Genomic DNA, 16,743 nt, shown 5'->3' with positions numbered 1-16,743 from the left:
ATACAATGTTCTTGGATAGTTCCCGATGTGGAGGTTAATGGAATATACTGAAAGGTACTAAATGTGGATGTGATATGAAAAATCACATTAGAGCTGAAAGCACAGTGGTCTTCCCCTCAGATTTACATTCTCCATTTTGTTTTATTTAGTGCCTCCCCAAAGCAATATGGCTGAGATTGGGAACTCAGGAGAGTTCTGAGGAGGTTCACTTAAAACTTCAGTGGGTTATAAGTCAATGAGCAATAGAGATGATTTGCCTAAGGGCAGATCCTCTGCTCACTCTCCACACCTTGCAGTTTTATGCTTTCTTCTTCAGTTGCTTAGCTACCTAACATCTTCATCTTCTTCCTACCTCTTGATCTTGGTCCCACTAATCGTCCTTCATTCACATGCTTCAGCTAGTTCTCATGGCTTAAAATATGGCCAGCCAATACTTGCTGTCTTTTCTTGATGGTATACACCATCAGTCTTTCCTTCTCCACCATTCTCAATCTTTATTCATTGCTGTTGTGTTCTCTGCCAACTGTTCTCTCCCACCCAATCCTTCTCCAGCATCACATTTTGCAACTTGGTAGCCTTTGGTAGCCACTTGCCTCAAGGACCATGTTTCTGTCTAGTCCAGCAAGATGATTCAGATCAGAATCTTGATCATTATTTTCTTAAAATCTTGACACTTTTTCTATTCTGGGCGATTTTTGATGTTTGGAGAATGCATTTTGGCACTGAGTAACTGTTGCTGTTTATTATTGTCACAGAGGTCTGAGGCTTAATGCAAGCTCTATTGTCATGGACTAGACCAAAGCCCCTCAAAACATGTCAAGGAGATAGCCTAGACCCCAACTTTTTCATATTTGAAAGGCAAGTGCTAGATGTAATTTGATTGGGCGAACTATTAGGGTTGACATAAACCACACATTATAGTGCAATAACTTAACTCGATTGGAAAACTCATAGAATCTTGATTCTCTGATTCTAAGTTTCTGTACCTGTGGACAGCAAAGTGATCTTGTGCTGTAGTGGGTAACATCCAGACATGGAAGGTGCATTCATAATATTCCCAAAGTAATATTAACCTGTAAATCCTTCCAGCACTCTTGCGATAGATGTTAAGAATGGTAGACTTTCCTGGACCTTTTGGCAGCTGCAGCACAACAGCATATCCATGTTAGAAAACTCCATTCACATGCTCTTACCAGATACTAGGCCATAAACCAAGACATTGTAATGTGTGGAGGACAAATAGCCAGAGTTCAGAGCTAGGATAATCCAGGGTGTGGGTGCAATCAGGTGGGATCTAGCAACAACTGGACCCTGTCCCCATTCAGCTCCTGTACCCCTGGGCAAACTCTAATGGGAGGCACAGAGAGTAGAGTGAGCTAGAGTTAGTATAGAGTCAGTAACCCATGGAAAGGAAATCTAGAAAAGACTAGAATAGAGTCAGGGACCCTCAGAAAACAGAGACAAGGAAACCAACTACAGAGTCAGGGGACCAACAAGATGGCGAAGAACCAGATATTCTGGGCGGCACGGTGGCTCAGTGGTTAGCACTGCAAACTCACAGCACCAGGGTTCCAGGTTTGATTCCAGCCTCGGGTGACTGTGTGGAGATTGTACATTCTCCCCGTGTCTGCATGGATTTCCTCTGGGTGCTCCGGTTTCATCCCACAGTCCAAAGATGTGCAGGTCAGGTGAATTGGCCATTGTCCCGTAGTGTTAGGTGCATTAGTCAGAGGGGAATTGGTCTGGGTGGGTTACTCTTCGGAGGGGTGGTATGGACTTGTAGGGCTGAAGGGTCTGTTTCCCCATTGTAGGGAATCTAATCTAAACTTAATAGAATAATAGATTTATTTAACTACTAAACAGTAACTACTCCAATATAATAATGTCCCGCTAACACACCTTTGGCAAAGGCAAATTCAGTTTAAAAAAAACGATTGTTTCACATGCAATTCTAGCAGCAGGAAGAGAACCCTAGCTTTTAGGAGAGGGAAAGAGATGTAGCAGCTTTCACAACACCAACAGCTACTGTTAAAATTTGACCTAAAAATCCAGATTCTCAGGGAGCTTGGCGCCACCTATTCAGGCTGCTCCTATTGTCCACTTAAAAAAAAACCTAAGGGCCTCGTAAACTGTTTACTTTATTCATAGAATCCCTATCGTTTAGAAACAGGCCAGTCAGCCCAAAAATGCACACCGACCCTCTGAAGAACATTGCACTCACACTTACTACACCCCACCCATCCCTGCCAATCCCTGTAACCTTGCACTTCCCCTGGCTAATCCACCTAGCCTGCACATTACTGGACACTATGGGCAATTTAGTATGGCCAATCCACCCAACCTGCACATCTCTGGACTGTGGGAGGAACTCGGAGCACCTGGAGGAAACGCATGCCAACATGGGGAGAATGTGCAAAGCCCAGACAGTGACCCAAGGGTGGATTTGAACCTAGGGCCTTGGCACTGTGAGGCAGCAGTGCTAACCACTGAGCCACCATGTCACACTCTGCCTCAACCTTTCTTCATTTTTTAAAAAAAGGACAAAATATACCTCTTAAAGCCATAGTATCGTCACAGTATGTTGTCATGGGTTTACGGGATAACAAGTACTTAGAACCTTTTATGCAAACTATGGACACGAAAAGTTATGTAAATGGGAGTTTCTCTACATGGAGCACTTGAGTAGCAGTATAGTCAGACTGGGCCCTTTGACAACAGGGAAACCTCTCTCAAAAACTGTTCATTATAACCTTCAGTTTCACTTCCCTTCCTGCTGAGCCATTACTTATAAACTCTGTTTTGCTTGTTCTGCAGCCAAAAAATCTGCTCGAGGTTTAAATCAACAAAAAACGTCATTGTGACACAGGCAGCCAGAGTCCTTTTAATTACCTCGCTAACCTTTAATCCCTGTGCTGTCCCAGTGCGTCATATCACATGGTGTGAGCTGATGTCATTTGGGTACAAATATGAGCAGTATAAATGACAATTCTCATTGACCCTACAGGTTAATAGTAACCGTGTTTCTCTGTTCCCCCATAAGTCACTCTGCTGAGAAGGGCCAATGATCCTAATGTTTGTCCCGTCCAGGTTCATTAACTAACCTGTAAAGGTCTTAAGCACTGTCTAGTGGCTGTGCATGGAGCAAGATTGTTAGGGGAATTGGAAATGAAGAAGAACAACAGACAGTAAGCGCTTGCCTTTATGTAATGTCAGACTTTCATAGGATCAGCACATCTCAGTGTGATTTATCATCAGTTAAGCTCTGTGTGTTTTTAAAACGCAGTGACAACTGTGATACAAGAAACACAAAGTCACGGCAAAGTCAGGCAGATAGTAAAGTCCCTGACTGGACTGTCTGTTTTATTCAGTTGTTTGATTTATAAATATTGGCCCGACATCAGGGAGAGCTCCCTGTTCGCTGCCAACGATCTGCCTGTGAGTCAGAAGGTTGCGGGGTGAAGTCTCTTCCCAAGTACAAAATTCTGACTTGACCCTCCAGTGCTGTACTGAGAGCGCGCTGCACTGTCAGAGGCATTGTGAAACAGATGAAACAGAGATACATAGAAGATAGGAGCGAGCAGGCCATTCAACCCCTCAAGCCTGCTTGTCCATTCACCTATTATGGCTGATTATCAATTCTAATCCTAATCCTGCCCTCCCCCACCACCCTTAATTCCTTTAGCCGTGAGAGCTATATCTAACTTCTTCTTTAAAATAGATAATGTTTTGGCCTTGATTACTTTCTGTGGCAGTGAATTCCACAGACTCATGGTCGAGAAATTTCTCCTCATCTTAGTCCTAAAAGGTTTACTCCTTAGCCGTAAACTATGACCACTGGTTCTGAACTCCCCCACCATTGGGAACATTCTTCCTGTATCTAACCTATCTGGTGCTGCTAGAATTTTATAGCTTTCTATGAGATTGTTCCCCAGTACCCCGCCACCATTCTTCTGAACTCCATCTGACTCAATCTCTCCCTGTACTGTACAACAGTCCTGCCATACAGGAATCAGTTCAGTAAACCTTCACTGCACTCCCTCTATAGCAAGAACATCCTTCCTCAGATAAGGAGACCAAAACTGCACACAATATTCCATGTGTGGCCTCACCAATGCCCTGTATAATTGTAGTAAGACATGCTTGTTCCTGTACTTGACTTCTCTTGCTATGAAGGCCAACATTCAATAAGCCTTCTTTCCTACATGCTTATTCTCAGCAACTGGTGTCAAGGACACCTAACTCTCAATAAGCAATAAGCAGTGGTTGGTAGATGAGCAAGGCCACTGAGATGTCCTGTCCACTATTAACTCCTCACATCTTTACCTGACCATCGCTGTCTGTCGGAGCTTCCTATATACAAATTGGTTGTCACATTTCCCAGGTTACAACAGTACTTTAAAATGTTCAAGCTTTACTGGGCCAGAGCATCCTGGAAGATCTTGAGATTTTGAACAGTGCGATTCATAAATGCAAAACTTTTTTTTTCTCTCGTCAAAATAGGCCTTCATCCCCCTCCCCTAGCTGAGACAGCTGACGGTCTCTGTTTAGCATCTCATTGGAAAAAATGGTAACTATGACAGAACAGTGAAGATTTAAATGGTTTATAAATAGAAAGTAGATATCTGGTTGTGAGTTGCAGACTAAGATTGAATTGAGGAGCTCACAACTAATTAATTAGCTCTATTTAATGTGAATTGCCATGTCTCACTGGGCTGGTGTGCTGGAAATCAAATCCCATATTCCCAGAGTTGACATAAATATGACAATTTGATCAAAGTACCAAAATGCCTTATTTTTACTTAATTCAGGTTAAAAAATGCACCACAGACTGTTTTTCTATTAACAAGAAAATAGTCACATTGCTTTAAAGCAATGGCAAAAATGAAAGATGAATTGCTAACTTATAATGCTGGAACTTGAAAACTCTACCCTTTTTATAACCCCTATACATGTACAAAGAGACAAGACAAGATACAAGTATTATGGGTGAGGAAGGAATTGATATGTCAGAGCAGCACAGATCTGGCACTAGTCTGAATTATAGATGTAGATGAGATGTTTTCTTCCAAACCTTTGATTCTTTTGCTAATGACGAAAGGTGTGTATAGACCAATTTTCAGTGTTTCATTCATTCACTGGTGAAGGGTTTGCTCTATTGGTTCCTCTGAAGCTGATTTCCCTCCTTTTCCTTTCAACAAGGGAATTTTCTGTTGCTTCTGCACATGTGAGGAGAGAGAGATGTAGGTATTTCCTCTTTACAGGCTAGAAGCTTCTCCTGCGATGTCCTGCAGCCACTTGCTCAGGAACCAATCAAGAAATTGTTACTATGCTGAGATCTCCTGAACGCACACAGCTGGTCCCAATTTGAAAAATACAATCAAATGATTATGTCTGAGCAGAATTGCCCAGAACGCATGTGTGTGCAAGTATGCACACACATGTGCACAATACTGGGGTGTCTAGCATACCCCCACTGCTTTAAAAAGGCAAAATTGTAAATACAATTCACAATGCAATCCAGTAACTTGTTTTTAAAACTGCAAACATCTCCTTCCAGTTTCCTTGGTTTAAAGCAATACAGTTTATTCTGCTGTAATAGGACAGTTATGTTCCTGTGCAACCTTGCACCATAGAAAGTCATGCTGTGGAAGATCACTACACCCGTTCAGTAGAAGGTTCGTGTTATCTAAACAACATCCAAAATTCATCAATCGCGATATAGCTAATTCACATTGACGAAAAGCGCGTTTTATCAGAACGACCTGTATACCTTTCCCATTTTCAGGTCCACAGTCCAATATTAAAAGTGTTTTTATTTACAGAACTTGGATAGTGTCAGCAGCCTAGTCAGCGGCTGAACCAGATCCTGGTTTTTGCACACCAGCAGCAGAAAGCCATGAATAGTGATCAGGAGGGAAACCACAGCCTAGTTTCTCTTCTCTATTGTCCTGGGAATTGTTAGACTGATCAGGGAGTTTAACTGCAGCACTCAGGGGCGCAAGCAGCTCCAGCTGGTGTTAAATATCTACATTATAGGTGCAGAGGAGACTTATCAAAGGCTGTTGAACTTTTAACTTTATTTATTTGTTTTCCTAGTTTATATTAAGAACGACTGTAATGTTAAGTATTACCTTATTTCTTTATTTTTCTCTTTGTTCTATGAAGGTAATGCTTTATTTTTTTAACCTTGTTTCTTTTACTATTTTGTACTGAAGGTTTTTGCACCTCAGTACCTTTGTACCTGAGATGGCACTGTGTTTGGCAACATTATACACTTTTCACTGTAAATCTAAAAATCAAATCCTGCGGAGAGGAGTGGTTGCCAATTTGTCTCATGTGGTCTTTCCACAACCCGACATCATTGCCCTTTCCATATGGCTTTCTGTGGCTTTGAATCTCCTGATCAATTGTTTGCTAGGTTTGGAGAATTTGGGTAGAAAGTGAGGTCTGCAGATGCTGGAGATCAAAGTTGAAACTTTATTGCTGGAACAGCACAGCAGGTCAGGCAGCATCCAGGGAACAGGAGATTCGACGTTTCGGGCACAGGCCCTTCTCATTCCTGAAGAAGGGCCTGTGCCCGAAACGTCGAATCTCCTGTTCCCTGGATGCTGCCTGACCTGCTGTGCTGTTCCAGCAATAAAGTTTCAACTTGGAGAATTTGGGTGATGACTAGAACGAGACAGATTCTGGGCAGGAACACATCAGAGCTAACTTTTAATCGTCCTTTTTCATTCAGAGCATGTCACTGCTTCGGAGGACAGTGGACCCTTCCCTGAATTGCTGTCATCTGTGTGGTGTACATGCTCTCTCTGCACTGCTATGGAGGGAGCTTGTAACCTGAATCAATGTCAAGATTGCAGCCAGATGGTCCATCCGTTTTGCCTCGGTCTTTTCTTAATACAACTGAGTGGATACTAGGCCACACAAAACTATACTGACATGGGACTGAATCCTATAAAGGCCAAACCAAGTAAAGCTATGAGAGGAGAATCAGTTTGTAGATGAGGAGAAATATTGGGAAAAAATTGTTGTGGGATTTACAGCTCTATGAGTCTGTCTCCATCAATGTACTTATTCTCTTGTCCTTCTCTATAGCACATCACTGAAGCAGTTGAGTTCTTTTGACAATTATATTAATCTATAGGATAAGAGGTTTACTGGTGATCTATTTGAGGATGAAGGATTAGTGGTTGGTTAGATGATTGCGTCTTGCAAAGGCGTAATGATTATTCCAAGGGAATTTTTTAACTTGAGGGGAACTGGTGCTGATGGAATGGTTCTGTTCACAGTTGGCACTTGTGTAGATCCCGTATGTTGAGACAGGAAAAGTTCAGTCAGGGCTTCCTCTGATTGACGTCTCATGGAAGATTCTGGATGTGAGCGTGTGTGGACATGGGGTGAAGGTAGGATTGAGCTTGTTGGTGATGCCGCCCAAGGTCCAGCTGAATCATGGGAATGTGAACAGGGTGTTAAAAGAGAATCAGGAAGTCAAAACCTGGGGGCAAGGAGGAAAGTTGAGAAAAGTTGGTGTGGGATAGACAGCTCTTCAATCACCAAAAAAGGTAAATTTGTTTCTCTTTAGTACTGTTAATTAGAGCAAGATATTTTCACCAGGCTTTTCAATAGTTCAAAAATAACACATTTATTACAGGCAAACTGAATCTTCAATGACATGGCAAACTGGTTATCCCCGAAACCACTATGTGAATTAAACCATATCACATAATCCCAAACACACACATTCATATAAGCAGAACAAATACACATAGCTCTGCAGAGCCAATTATGGTTGGGGGAGAAATAAGATAAGTAGGCAAAATTCAGACAACAAAAGTGAGTTGATTTCTCAAAATTCCTTTGAATTCCAATAGATGAGACCTGATACCTGATAGTCACAGAATAATGGCAAATGATCAAAAGATTTCAAATTCAGCTGAGAAACAGTTAGAAGTCCTGTTATTGGAAACCTTATCTTTTTTTTATCAAAAGCACTTTGCTGAGTAAGGTATAGAAAGTGCTGCTTTCAGATCAAAGTGCTTTCTCTTCCTGATTGAGAGAAAGGCAGTACTGATTGTCCTTGCAAATTTCTCCAACCCACAGCTTCCAGGTGTGAACAGAAAAAAACAGCCATCGACTTCAGAGGCTGTTGCTATGTCTAGCATAGAACCATGAGGGTTTTCCAGGTCTGTTTGCTCAATAATTATTCGTATCTATCTAAAACCTTTGTAGTACACTGCTGTCCAAAGTCACTTGTTTTTGCAAACAGCAATAAGATCATAATCTCCTTTGTTTGGATCTGGAAATGTAACAGCAATCACATGATAAATGTTTTGCAACCCAGTAATGTCTAAACACATCCATGTTTAATTCTGATAATCCATAAATATAGGCTTTCCCAACAACATCAAGAAATGGCGGGAAGTAGTGGATTCTGCAAAAGCTGTAGACCATGTCGACATTATGGCAATAATACTGAAGATTTGTGGTACAGAAAGTTCTGGAGTACTAGACAAGTTGTTACGGTGTAATTGACAGTGCTATCAACAGCACTAGCTTAACCATAACCTGCTCATTGATGCTCAGTTTGGGTTCCACCAAGGCACTCAGTTCCTGACCACATTACAGCCTTGCACCAAACACAAACATAAAAACTAAACTCCGGAGCTAAGATGAGAGTGACTAGCTTGAAATCAATGCAGTGTTGGACAGAGTGGGGCATCAAGGAACTCTACCAAGATTGGGTCAGAGGGGAAAATGCTGTACTGCTGGGGTTAATATGCAGTGCAAAAGAAGATGGTTGTGGTTGTTGGATGTCAATTGTTTGATTCCCAGGACATCATTGCAAGAGTTACCCGGGATATTGGTCCCTCAATCATAAGGCCAAAAATGGGGAAGTGAACAATGTTCAGCGCCTCTTCAGATATTGAAGAAGTTTATGTTAATGTGCAGGACTAGGAGCATAGGTATATAGAAATATAGGAACAGGAGTAGGCCTTTCAGCCTGTTGAGCATGCTCCACCATTCAGTTAGATCATGATTGATCATCAGCCTCAAGGCCATTTTCCCATGCTCTCCCTGTTTCCCTTGATATCAGTCGTATCCAGAAATCTGTTGATTTCCATCTTGAACATAGTTGATGATTGAGCTTCCACAGCCCATTTTGGGGTAGAGCATTTTAAAGATTCACCACCTTCTGAGTGAAGAAATTTCTCCTCATCCAAGGTCTACCTGAGAATGTAGCTCTTGGTCTGGAGTCGTCAGCAAGGGGAAGCATCCTACCTTTTTAATAATTATTCACTCCCAGGGATGTGGACATCACCAGCTGGGCCAGCATTTATTGTTCATCCCTAATCACTGTTAAGTGTCAACCACATTGCTCTGGGTCTGGAGCCACATGTAGGCCAAACTAGGTAGGAATGGCAGATTTCCTTCCCTAACAGGCATTAGTGAACCAGATGGGTTTTTCCTGAAAATTGCTTCATGGTCATCAATAGACTTGGAATTCAAAAAATATCTGGAATTAGAATTCCATCATCTGTCATGCTGCACACAAGGATTCTGATAAGCAGCAAGTAACACATGTACCACAGAAATTGCAGTTAATGACCATTTTCAACCAGTGAAAATCTAATCATTACTCTTTCACATTCAATGGCATTAGCAGTGCTGAAACCCATTATCAACCAAGTGGAGGCTTTCATTGATCAGACACTGGACTGGGCCAGTCATAGAAATACTGTGGCTGCAAGGGTAAGTCAAAAGTTAAGAATTCTGTGGCAAGTAACTCCCCTCCTGACTCTCCACACTGCCTTTCTATCATCTACAAGGCATAGGTGAGGCATGTGATGGAATATTTCACAGTTGTCTGGATGGGTGCAGTTCCAACAACACTCGAGAAGCTTGACACCATCCAGAACCAAACAGTCTGCTTGACTGGCACCCCACCCACCAACTTTAATATTAAATTCCCTTCAGCACTGATGTACAGTGACAGTAGTGTACGCTATCCACAACATGCACTGTTACCAAGTTACCCAGGCTTGAGCACCTTCCAAAGCCATGACTTTCAACGTGTAGAAGGATAAGAGCAGCAGATGCATGGAAGACCATCACCTACAAGTTCCATTCCCAAGCCACAGACTGTCTTGACTTGGAACCTGTTGCTGTTTCTTCACTGTGGGTGCCCTGGCACAAGGACTACAGCTGTTCAAGAAGGCAGCTCATCAACATCTTCTCAAGGGCAATAAATTGGTTTGAATCCCACCATGGCAGATGGTGAAATTTGAATAAAAATCCAGAATTAAAATGAGTCTCCTATCAACCACATAAACATTGTTAGTTATATAAGAACTAGGAGCAGGAGTAGGTCATCTGGCCTGTCGAGCCTGCTCTGCCTTTCAATAAGATCATGGCTGATCTTTTCATGAACTCCTGCTCACCATAACCCTTAATTCCTTTACTGTTAAATTGTCAATTGTGAGCTGGTGATGCCCACACCCCGTGCATAAATATTTAAACGGAAGCACAAATCTGTTGCTGTCTGGACGTTAGATTTCCCATTGTTAGGGTCAAGCTATTTTGGAAAACAGGGAATCTGTTTCACAATGGGTTCTCCTGACCAAGAGTTAGAAATTGACATGCTGCCAGTGATTGACATTTATAGTTTAAAATCCGTTATCTAAATTGGTTTATGTTGCATTTCCCCCAAATGAACTTTGAAACATTGGCCTTAAAAGGTCAGGTGAGATGAACAACTGAATACCTCCATTAGTCTTCACTCAAAACGTTGAGTAACACAAAGGGGAATCTAATAGTACAGAACATGATTCTGGTCGCTTGACTTCAGTTTGTCTATTGAGGCTGCCACTTGTCCCCAACGTTGTGCCCAGAAGGGTGGCAACAATTAGATTTAGCATTGCTACTGAACTTTCAGTCAATGGGCTATCAGGTCGCATGGGGAGGCAGTGATGTAGTTGTAATGTCATTGGCCTTGTAATCCAAAACCCCCGGTCAATGTTCCAGGGGCATACCACTATGAAGGATGGTGGAATTTGAATTTGTTAAAATTTGTGGAATAAAAATAATGATCATTAACCTCTGCCAATTGTTGTCAAACACCATCTGGATCATTGATGCTCTTTGAGAAAGGAAATCTGTTGCCCTTACCCGATCTGGCCTATATGTGACTCCAGACCCAAAGCAATGTGGTTGACTCTGAACTGCCCTCTGGTCAATTAGGGATGGGTAATAAATGCTGGCTTAGCCAGCGACACTCATATCCCATGAACAAATATACTAAAAGAAATTGGCCTATTTCTGTGCTGTGATAATTCTACAATTCCCATTATACTGCTGCATGTTTGTCAGAGCAAGCACTGTTTAACAAACCTTTCTGTTCTCAACAGTGACACAGGCTGGTGGATTAGGTCACTGCAGGACACTGGCACCAATCCTGCTATTGTTCCTGGTATTGGTGTACAGTCTAAAGTCTGTTTTCAATTTTGTGCGGAGATATGTAAATGTTGCTCTTTGTAACTGGAAATGGTATGTAAGTGGCAAACAGGAGCTGTGCACAAGGTGTGTTCTATTGTATAAAACTGGGATATTGCTTTCCCCAATGTGTAAAGTAGATTGTGATTTGTACCACTGAGTCCTGAAGATCAGGAAGCTCAGAGGGTTTCTCGTGCTTTATGCTGTAGTCACTGATTTCAGTCAAATCTTCTGTTAGGAGACCATTGCCATGTTTAGTTGGCTGCACTTTGTCCTGAGTTGGACTGGCATCTCAATCTTGACTGTTCATAGAATCCCTACAGTGTGGGAGCAGGCCATTCAGCCCACACCAGCCCTCCAAAGAGCATCCTACCCAGACCAACCCTATAACCCTGACATTTCCATAGCTAATCCACCTACCCTGCGCAACCCTGGACACTATGGGCAATTTAACACGGCCAATCCACCTAATCTGCACACCTTTGAACTGAGAGAGGAAATTGGAGCGCCCAGAGGAAACCTGCACAGACATGGGGAGAATGTGCAAACTCCACCCAGTGGCCTGAGGGTGGAGTCGAACCTGATGCTGTGAAGCAGTAGTGCTGACCACTGAGCCACTATGCTGCCTTGTGTTGTCCAGTAATTACTGATTTAAGGTGGGGACCTGCACCGAGGGGATAAGAGGATTACATTGAGTCAAATAGCCTCCTGATCCTGACTGTGTGGAAAAGACTGTCAGAACATCGCAGAACAGTTACGGTTTAAAATGGGGCCCTTTGGCCCATTGTAGCCACACCGGCTTTCTGAGCATTTTGACTTAGTGCCAATCTCCAGCTTTTTCTTCTTTAGCCCTGCACACTGTTGCCATTTAAATAATTGTCTGGTGGCCTTTTAAGTGTCGAGGGCCATTGGTGACTGAAATACCCACATGACTTTGAAGGAGCGGCAAGAGTATTTGTGAGCTGTGGGAGTGGGAGACGGTTTTTATAGGATTTCAGACCCAATCACACCATTACCTGTAGCACTCTGAAGACTAGATTGTGAAAAAAGCTGTCTTTGGTTACGTATTGCCTGATTGAGAAACCTTAAGTCTGGTTGACCTCACAATCATAGGTACATTTAGGAATAGGAGGAGGCCATTCAGCCCCTCTAAGCTGCTCTGTTGTTCAATTAAGCCGGTGCTGACCTGTACCTCAATGCCATTTTGCTGCACATGCTCCATATCCATTTGATGCAACGAATGGCTGAGATCCAAGATGGAGTATTTGATAGGAAGCAGATTCAGTTGTGACTTTCTTAAAAGAATTGGATTGTTATCTGAAAGGGAATGTCAATAGTGTGATCATTAAATGTTTAATAGCTTCTGTTTGCATTTTTGATTACCTTGCTGGATACCTATCCCCTTCTTGGCTATTTTAACAGGCAACAAGCCAAAACCAAAGCTGTCAGTCTTGAAACGTAAAGTTTATGGTTCACTGCACAGACACTGCCAGACCTGGAGGGTATTTCTAGCATTTTCTGCTTTTATATTCAAGGCGGAGATGAGGAGGAATTTTTTTTCTTTCTCAGAAGGCTATTAGTATCTGGAATTCCTATTCCTTTCTGAGCAGTTGAAGCTGCCTCACTGAATATATTCAAAGTTAAAAACCACATAACACTAGGTTATAGTCCAAAAGGTTTAATTGGAAGCGCTAGCTTTCAGAGCACTGCTCCTTCATCAGGTGGTTGTGGAGTACATGATTGTAAGACACAGAATTTATAGCAAAAGTTTACAGTGTGATGTAATTGAAATTATACATTGAAAAATATCTTGATTGTTTGTTAAGTCTCTCATCTGTTAGAATGACCATGATAGTTTCACTTCTTTCATATGTAAATGGCAAAACTTTCTTTAAAAGTTACATTCTCAGGTTAACTGTAACGATTGGTGTCAGCCAGATTTGTTGAAGGTGTTAGCCTCCTGGGTTCTGTTGTCTGTGCCATAATGTTTAGACTGATTCTAATCTAAAAAAATGAGTTAACAGTCTTCCATGGATTCATGCAGTTTTTGAGCAAAGTACAATGTAACTCTGCAAGTACAAATTAACCCCACAAACATATATGTGTATATGTGCATGTGGGTTTGTGTGTGTGCGAATGTGTGCGTGTCTGGAGTGGGGGTTTGTGAGTGTCTGTGAGACAGAGTGTTTTTGTGTGTAGTTCAGGACATTCGACTTCGGACCTTTGGATGACCATCCTCCAAGGCGGAATTCAGGACGGGTAGCAGCGAAAAGTGGCCGAGCAGAGGCTGATAGCTAAGTTCGGTGCCCATAGGGAGGACCTCAACCGGGACCTTGGGTTCATGTCACACTACAGGTGACCACTATTGCACTATACACACACACACACACTCCTTACACACACACATGCATACACACACACACATGCATACACATAGACACTCCTATACACAGACATGCACACAGACACTCACACACACTCCTACAGACACACACACTCCCAAACTCACTCATATCCTCTCACAGACTTAAACCCCTTTGCACTCACACACACACACACACACATATATATATATACAAGCTCTCTCACAGACACTCACAACCCCCCACCCCAAACAGACAGACAGACACCACACACACATATATACAGGCACTCCTATACACTGACATGCACACAGACACTCACACTCCCATATGCACCCTCTCATGGACTTAGACCCTTTACACTCACACACATATACACTCTTTCTCACAGACACTCACAATCTCCCACGTCAGACACACACACACTCCTACACTCCTACACACAAACGCTCACACTCTCACACGTGCACCCTCTCACTAACTTAGACCCCTTTACACTCTCTCTCGCACGCACATACATTCTCTCTCACAGACACTCACAACCCCCTACCTCCAGACACATGCACATACACACACACTCCTACAGAAGAAACACACACTCCACACTCACAAGTGCACCCTCCCTCAGACTTGGACCCCTTTACACTCACACACACACACATACACTCTCTCTCACAGACACTCACAACCCCCCACTCCTGACACACACACACACAAACCCACATGCACATATACACATATATGTTTGTGGGGTGAATTCGGACTTTCAGAGTTACATTGTACTTTGCTCAAAAACTGCATGAATTAGAATCAATCTAAACATTATGGCACAGACAACAGCACACGGGGCTAACACCTTCAACAAATCTGGCTGACACCAACTGTTACAGTTAACCTGAGAATGTAACTTTTAAAGAAAGTTTTGCCATTTACATATGAAAGAAGTGAAGCTATCATGGTCATTCTAACAGATGAGAGACTTAACAAACAATCAAGGTATTTTTCAATGTATAATTTCAGTTACATCACACTGTAAACTTTTGCTATAAATTCTGTGTGTTAGGATTGAGCCCTGATGAAGGAGCAGTGCTCCGAAAGCTAGTGCTTCCAATTAAACCTGTTGGGCTATAACCTGGTGTTGTGTGATTTTTAAATTTGTGCAGCCCAGTCCCACACCGGCACCTCCAAATCATGAATATGTTCAAGGCTGAGTTAGACAAATGTTTAAATGCCAGGGGAGCCAGAGGTTATAGAATGGAATGTGGAGTGAAGGCCACAGCCAGATCAGCCAAGATTGTATTTGATGACAGAGTAAACTGTGGAGGAGGCGAATTGCTTCTGACTGCCACGGGCGGCAATGGGAAAAATGAGGAGTGGCAAGAGGCGAATTGCTCGTACAGAGAGCCGGCACAGGCAGGATGGGCCAAATAGTCTGCTTCTGTGCCGTTGACTATTCCACGATTCCATTCCATGATGATATTGCTCATTAAAAATCCATCAGTTGTAGCCTTTAAAGACCCAATTGTCCCAGCATCCAAAGCCTTCTGATTGAAAATGTTCCAGGTGCTGCTACCCTTTGTGTGACTCTGTGCTTCCCCCTGGTGGTGCTCAATGATTTTGCTACAGTTTTAAGATTCTGCCTCTTGCTTTTGAATTCCTGATGAGAGGAAATAATTTCTCCAGATCTACCACATCAAACATGTCGAATACGTCAACCTTCATATTCCCAAGGGAGCACAGGCTAGTAGCAGTGTACTCGACTTGCTTAGTTTGTCAGCAGTTTCAAAGTCATGTTTGAATTGGGAAATCCTGGTAAAAGGCAATACAATACAAGACAGCAGCTTACATTGATGTAAAGGTAAACTTTTGATATCATAGAATCCCTACAGTGTGGAAACAGGCCCTTCGGCCCAACAAGTCCACACTGACATAACAACATATGTATGTCAGATTCTTTAAAAAGGTGAAACAACTGGTCACCAAAGAGGGAATGAAGGCTCTGTCAATGAGGCAAGTCTTTTTTTGAAGACTTATTTAAGGCAGAACAACAGATGGCAAAGTCCAGTGGCTCTAAGGGAATTTCAAATATCTGGACCACTTTCATCCAGAGCATTCTAATAGAGAGATGAGCTGCATGAGGTAATGATGTAATTAGCTGATGCTGTTGCTTAATTGGACAAAAGCAGTCATTGAGTCCTGAAAGTCAATTGGTAAAGGATAGAACCGGACCCAATCTGTACACACTTCTAAAGAATTGTTTGTATATTGCGAACGTGCACCTTTTTAAACCAACAACCACAACTTCAGTCTATATATAGGAGCTCAAATGAATCCCCCAGTTAATACCCAGTGTAATTAAGGTATAGTTATGATTTGGGACTTTTGACATCCTGGGACAAAATGAGGTCACAGATGGGATGGTCTTAGAATTGATTTTATTGTGGTGAAAATGCAGTTTGTGGAGTGTAGGATGAACAGGAAAGCATGGGAAGAGCTAAGGAGGAAAAAAAAAAGAGATTACCAAAGAATTATTGCTAAAATACAGATAAGAAAGGATTTCAGCATTGAGGGTGAGGATTAGTTGTCTGATAGGAGAGAGTGAGATGGGATTCTTGTATGACAGCAAGCTCTTTCTAGTCCTGTTCCAGTGACTGATGTTTGAGGATCCATCCCAGACCAAGGAGCAGCATTGCAGTCTTGCACAGGGTGGCTTCTCAAATGAGTGTTAGAGGGAAAGGATTGCTTGCTGTAAAACTCCTGTAACTGGAGGTCTTTGTTTCTCTTCCACAGTTGCCATGGCTGAGCCACGATTCAACAACCCGTATTTCTGGCCTCCACCCCCCACGATGTCAAGCCAGGTACAAGTGAATAGATATTGTGTTAAAAGAGT

General features: G+C 42.4%; 1 protein-coding gene across 3 annotated transcripts in view; it reads left to right on the top strand.

Annotated features, from left to right (window-relative positions):
* Positions 1-16,743, top strand: part of LOC122540226 (zinc finger protein 362-like) — an 85,038-nt gene that overhangs the window by 35,686 nt on the left and 32,609 nt on the right. For all 3 annotated transcript variants that reach the window (XM_043675626.2, XM_087980564.1, XM_043675624.2), the window contains exon 2: positions 16,644-16,711. In XM_043675626.2, coding sequence (XP_043531561.1) covers positions 16,649-16,711 — 63 coding nt within the window. In that variant the 5' untranslated portion in view covers positions 16,644-16,648. The remainder of the gene's footprint in view (positions 1-16,643; positions 16,712-16,743) is intronic.

This window comes from Chiloscyllium plagiosum, unplaced genomic scaffold (genome assembly GCF_037043375.1).
Source record: "Chiloscyllium plagiosum isolate Xiang-an unplaced genomic scaffold, Cpla_swu_hap1 HiC_scaffold_37, whole genome shotgun sequence".
Classification (NCBI taxonomy): domain Eukaryota; kingdom Metazoa; phylum Chordata; class Chondrichthyes; order Orectolobiformes; family Hemiscylliidae; genus Chiloscyllium; species Chiloscyllium plagiosum.
The sequence above is the reverse complement of the archived record's forward strand: the minus strand, read 5'-3'. Positions and strand labels throughout refer to the sequence as shown.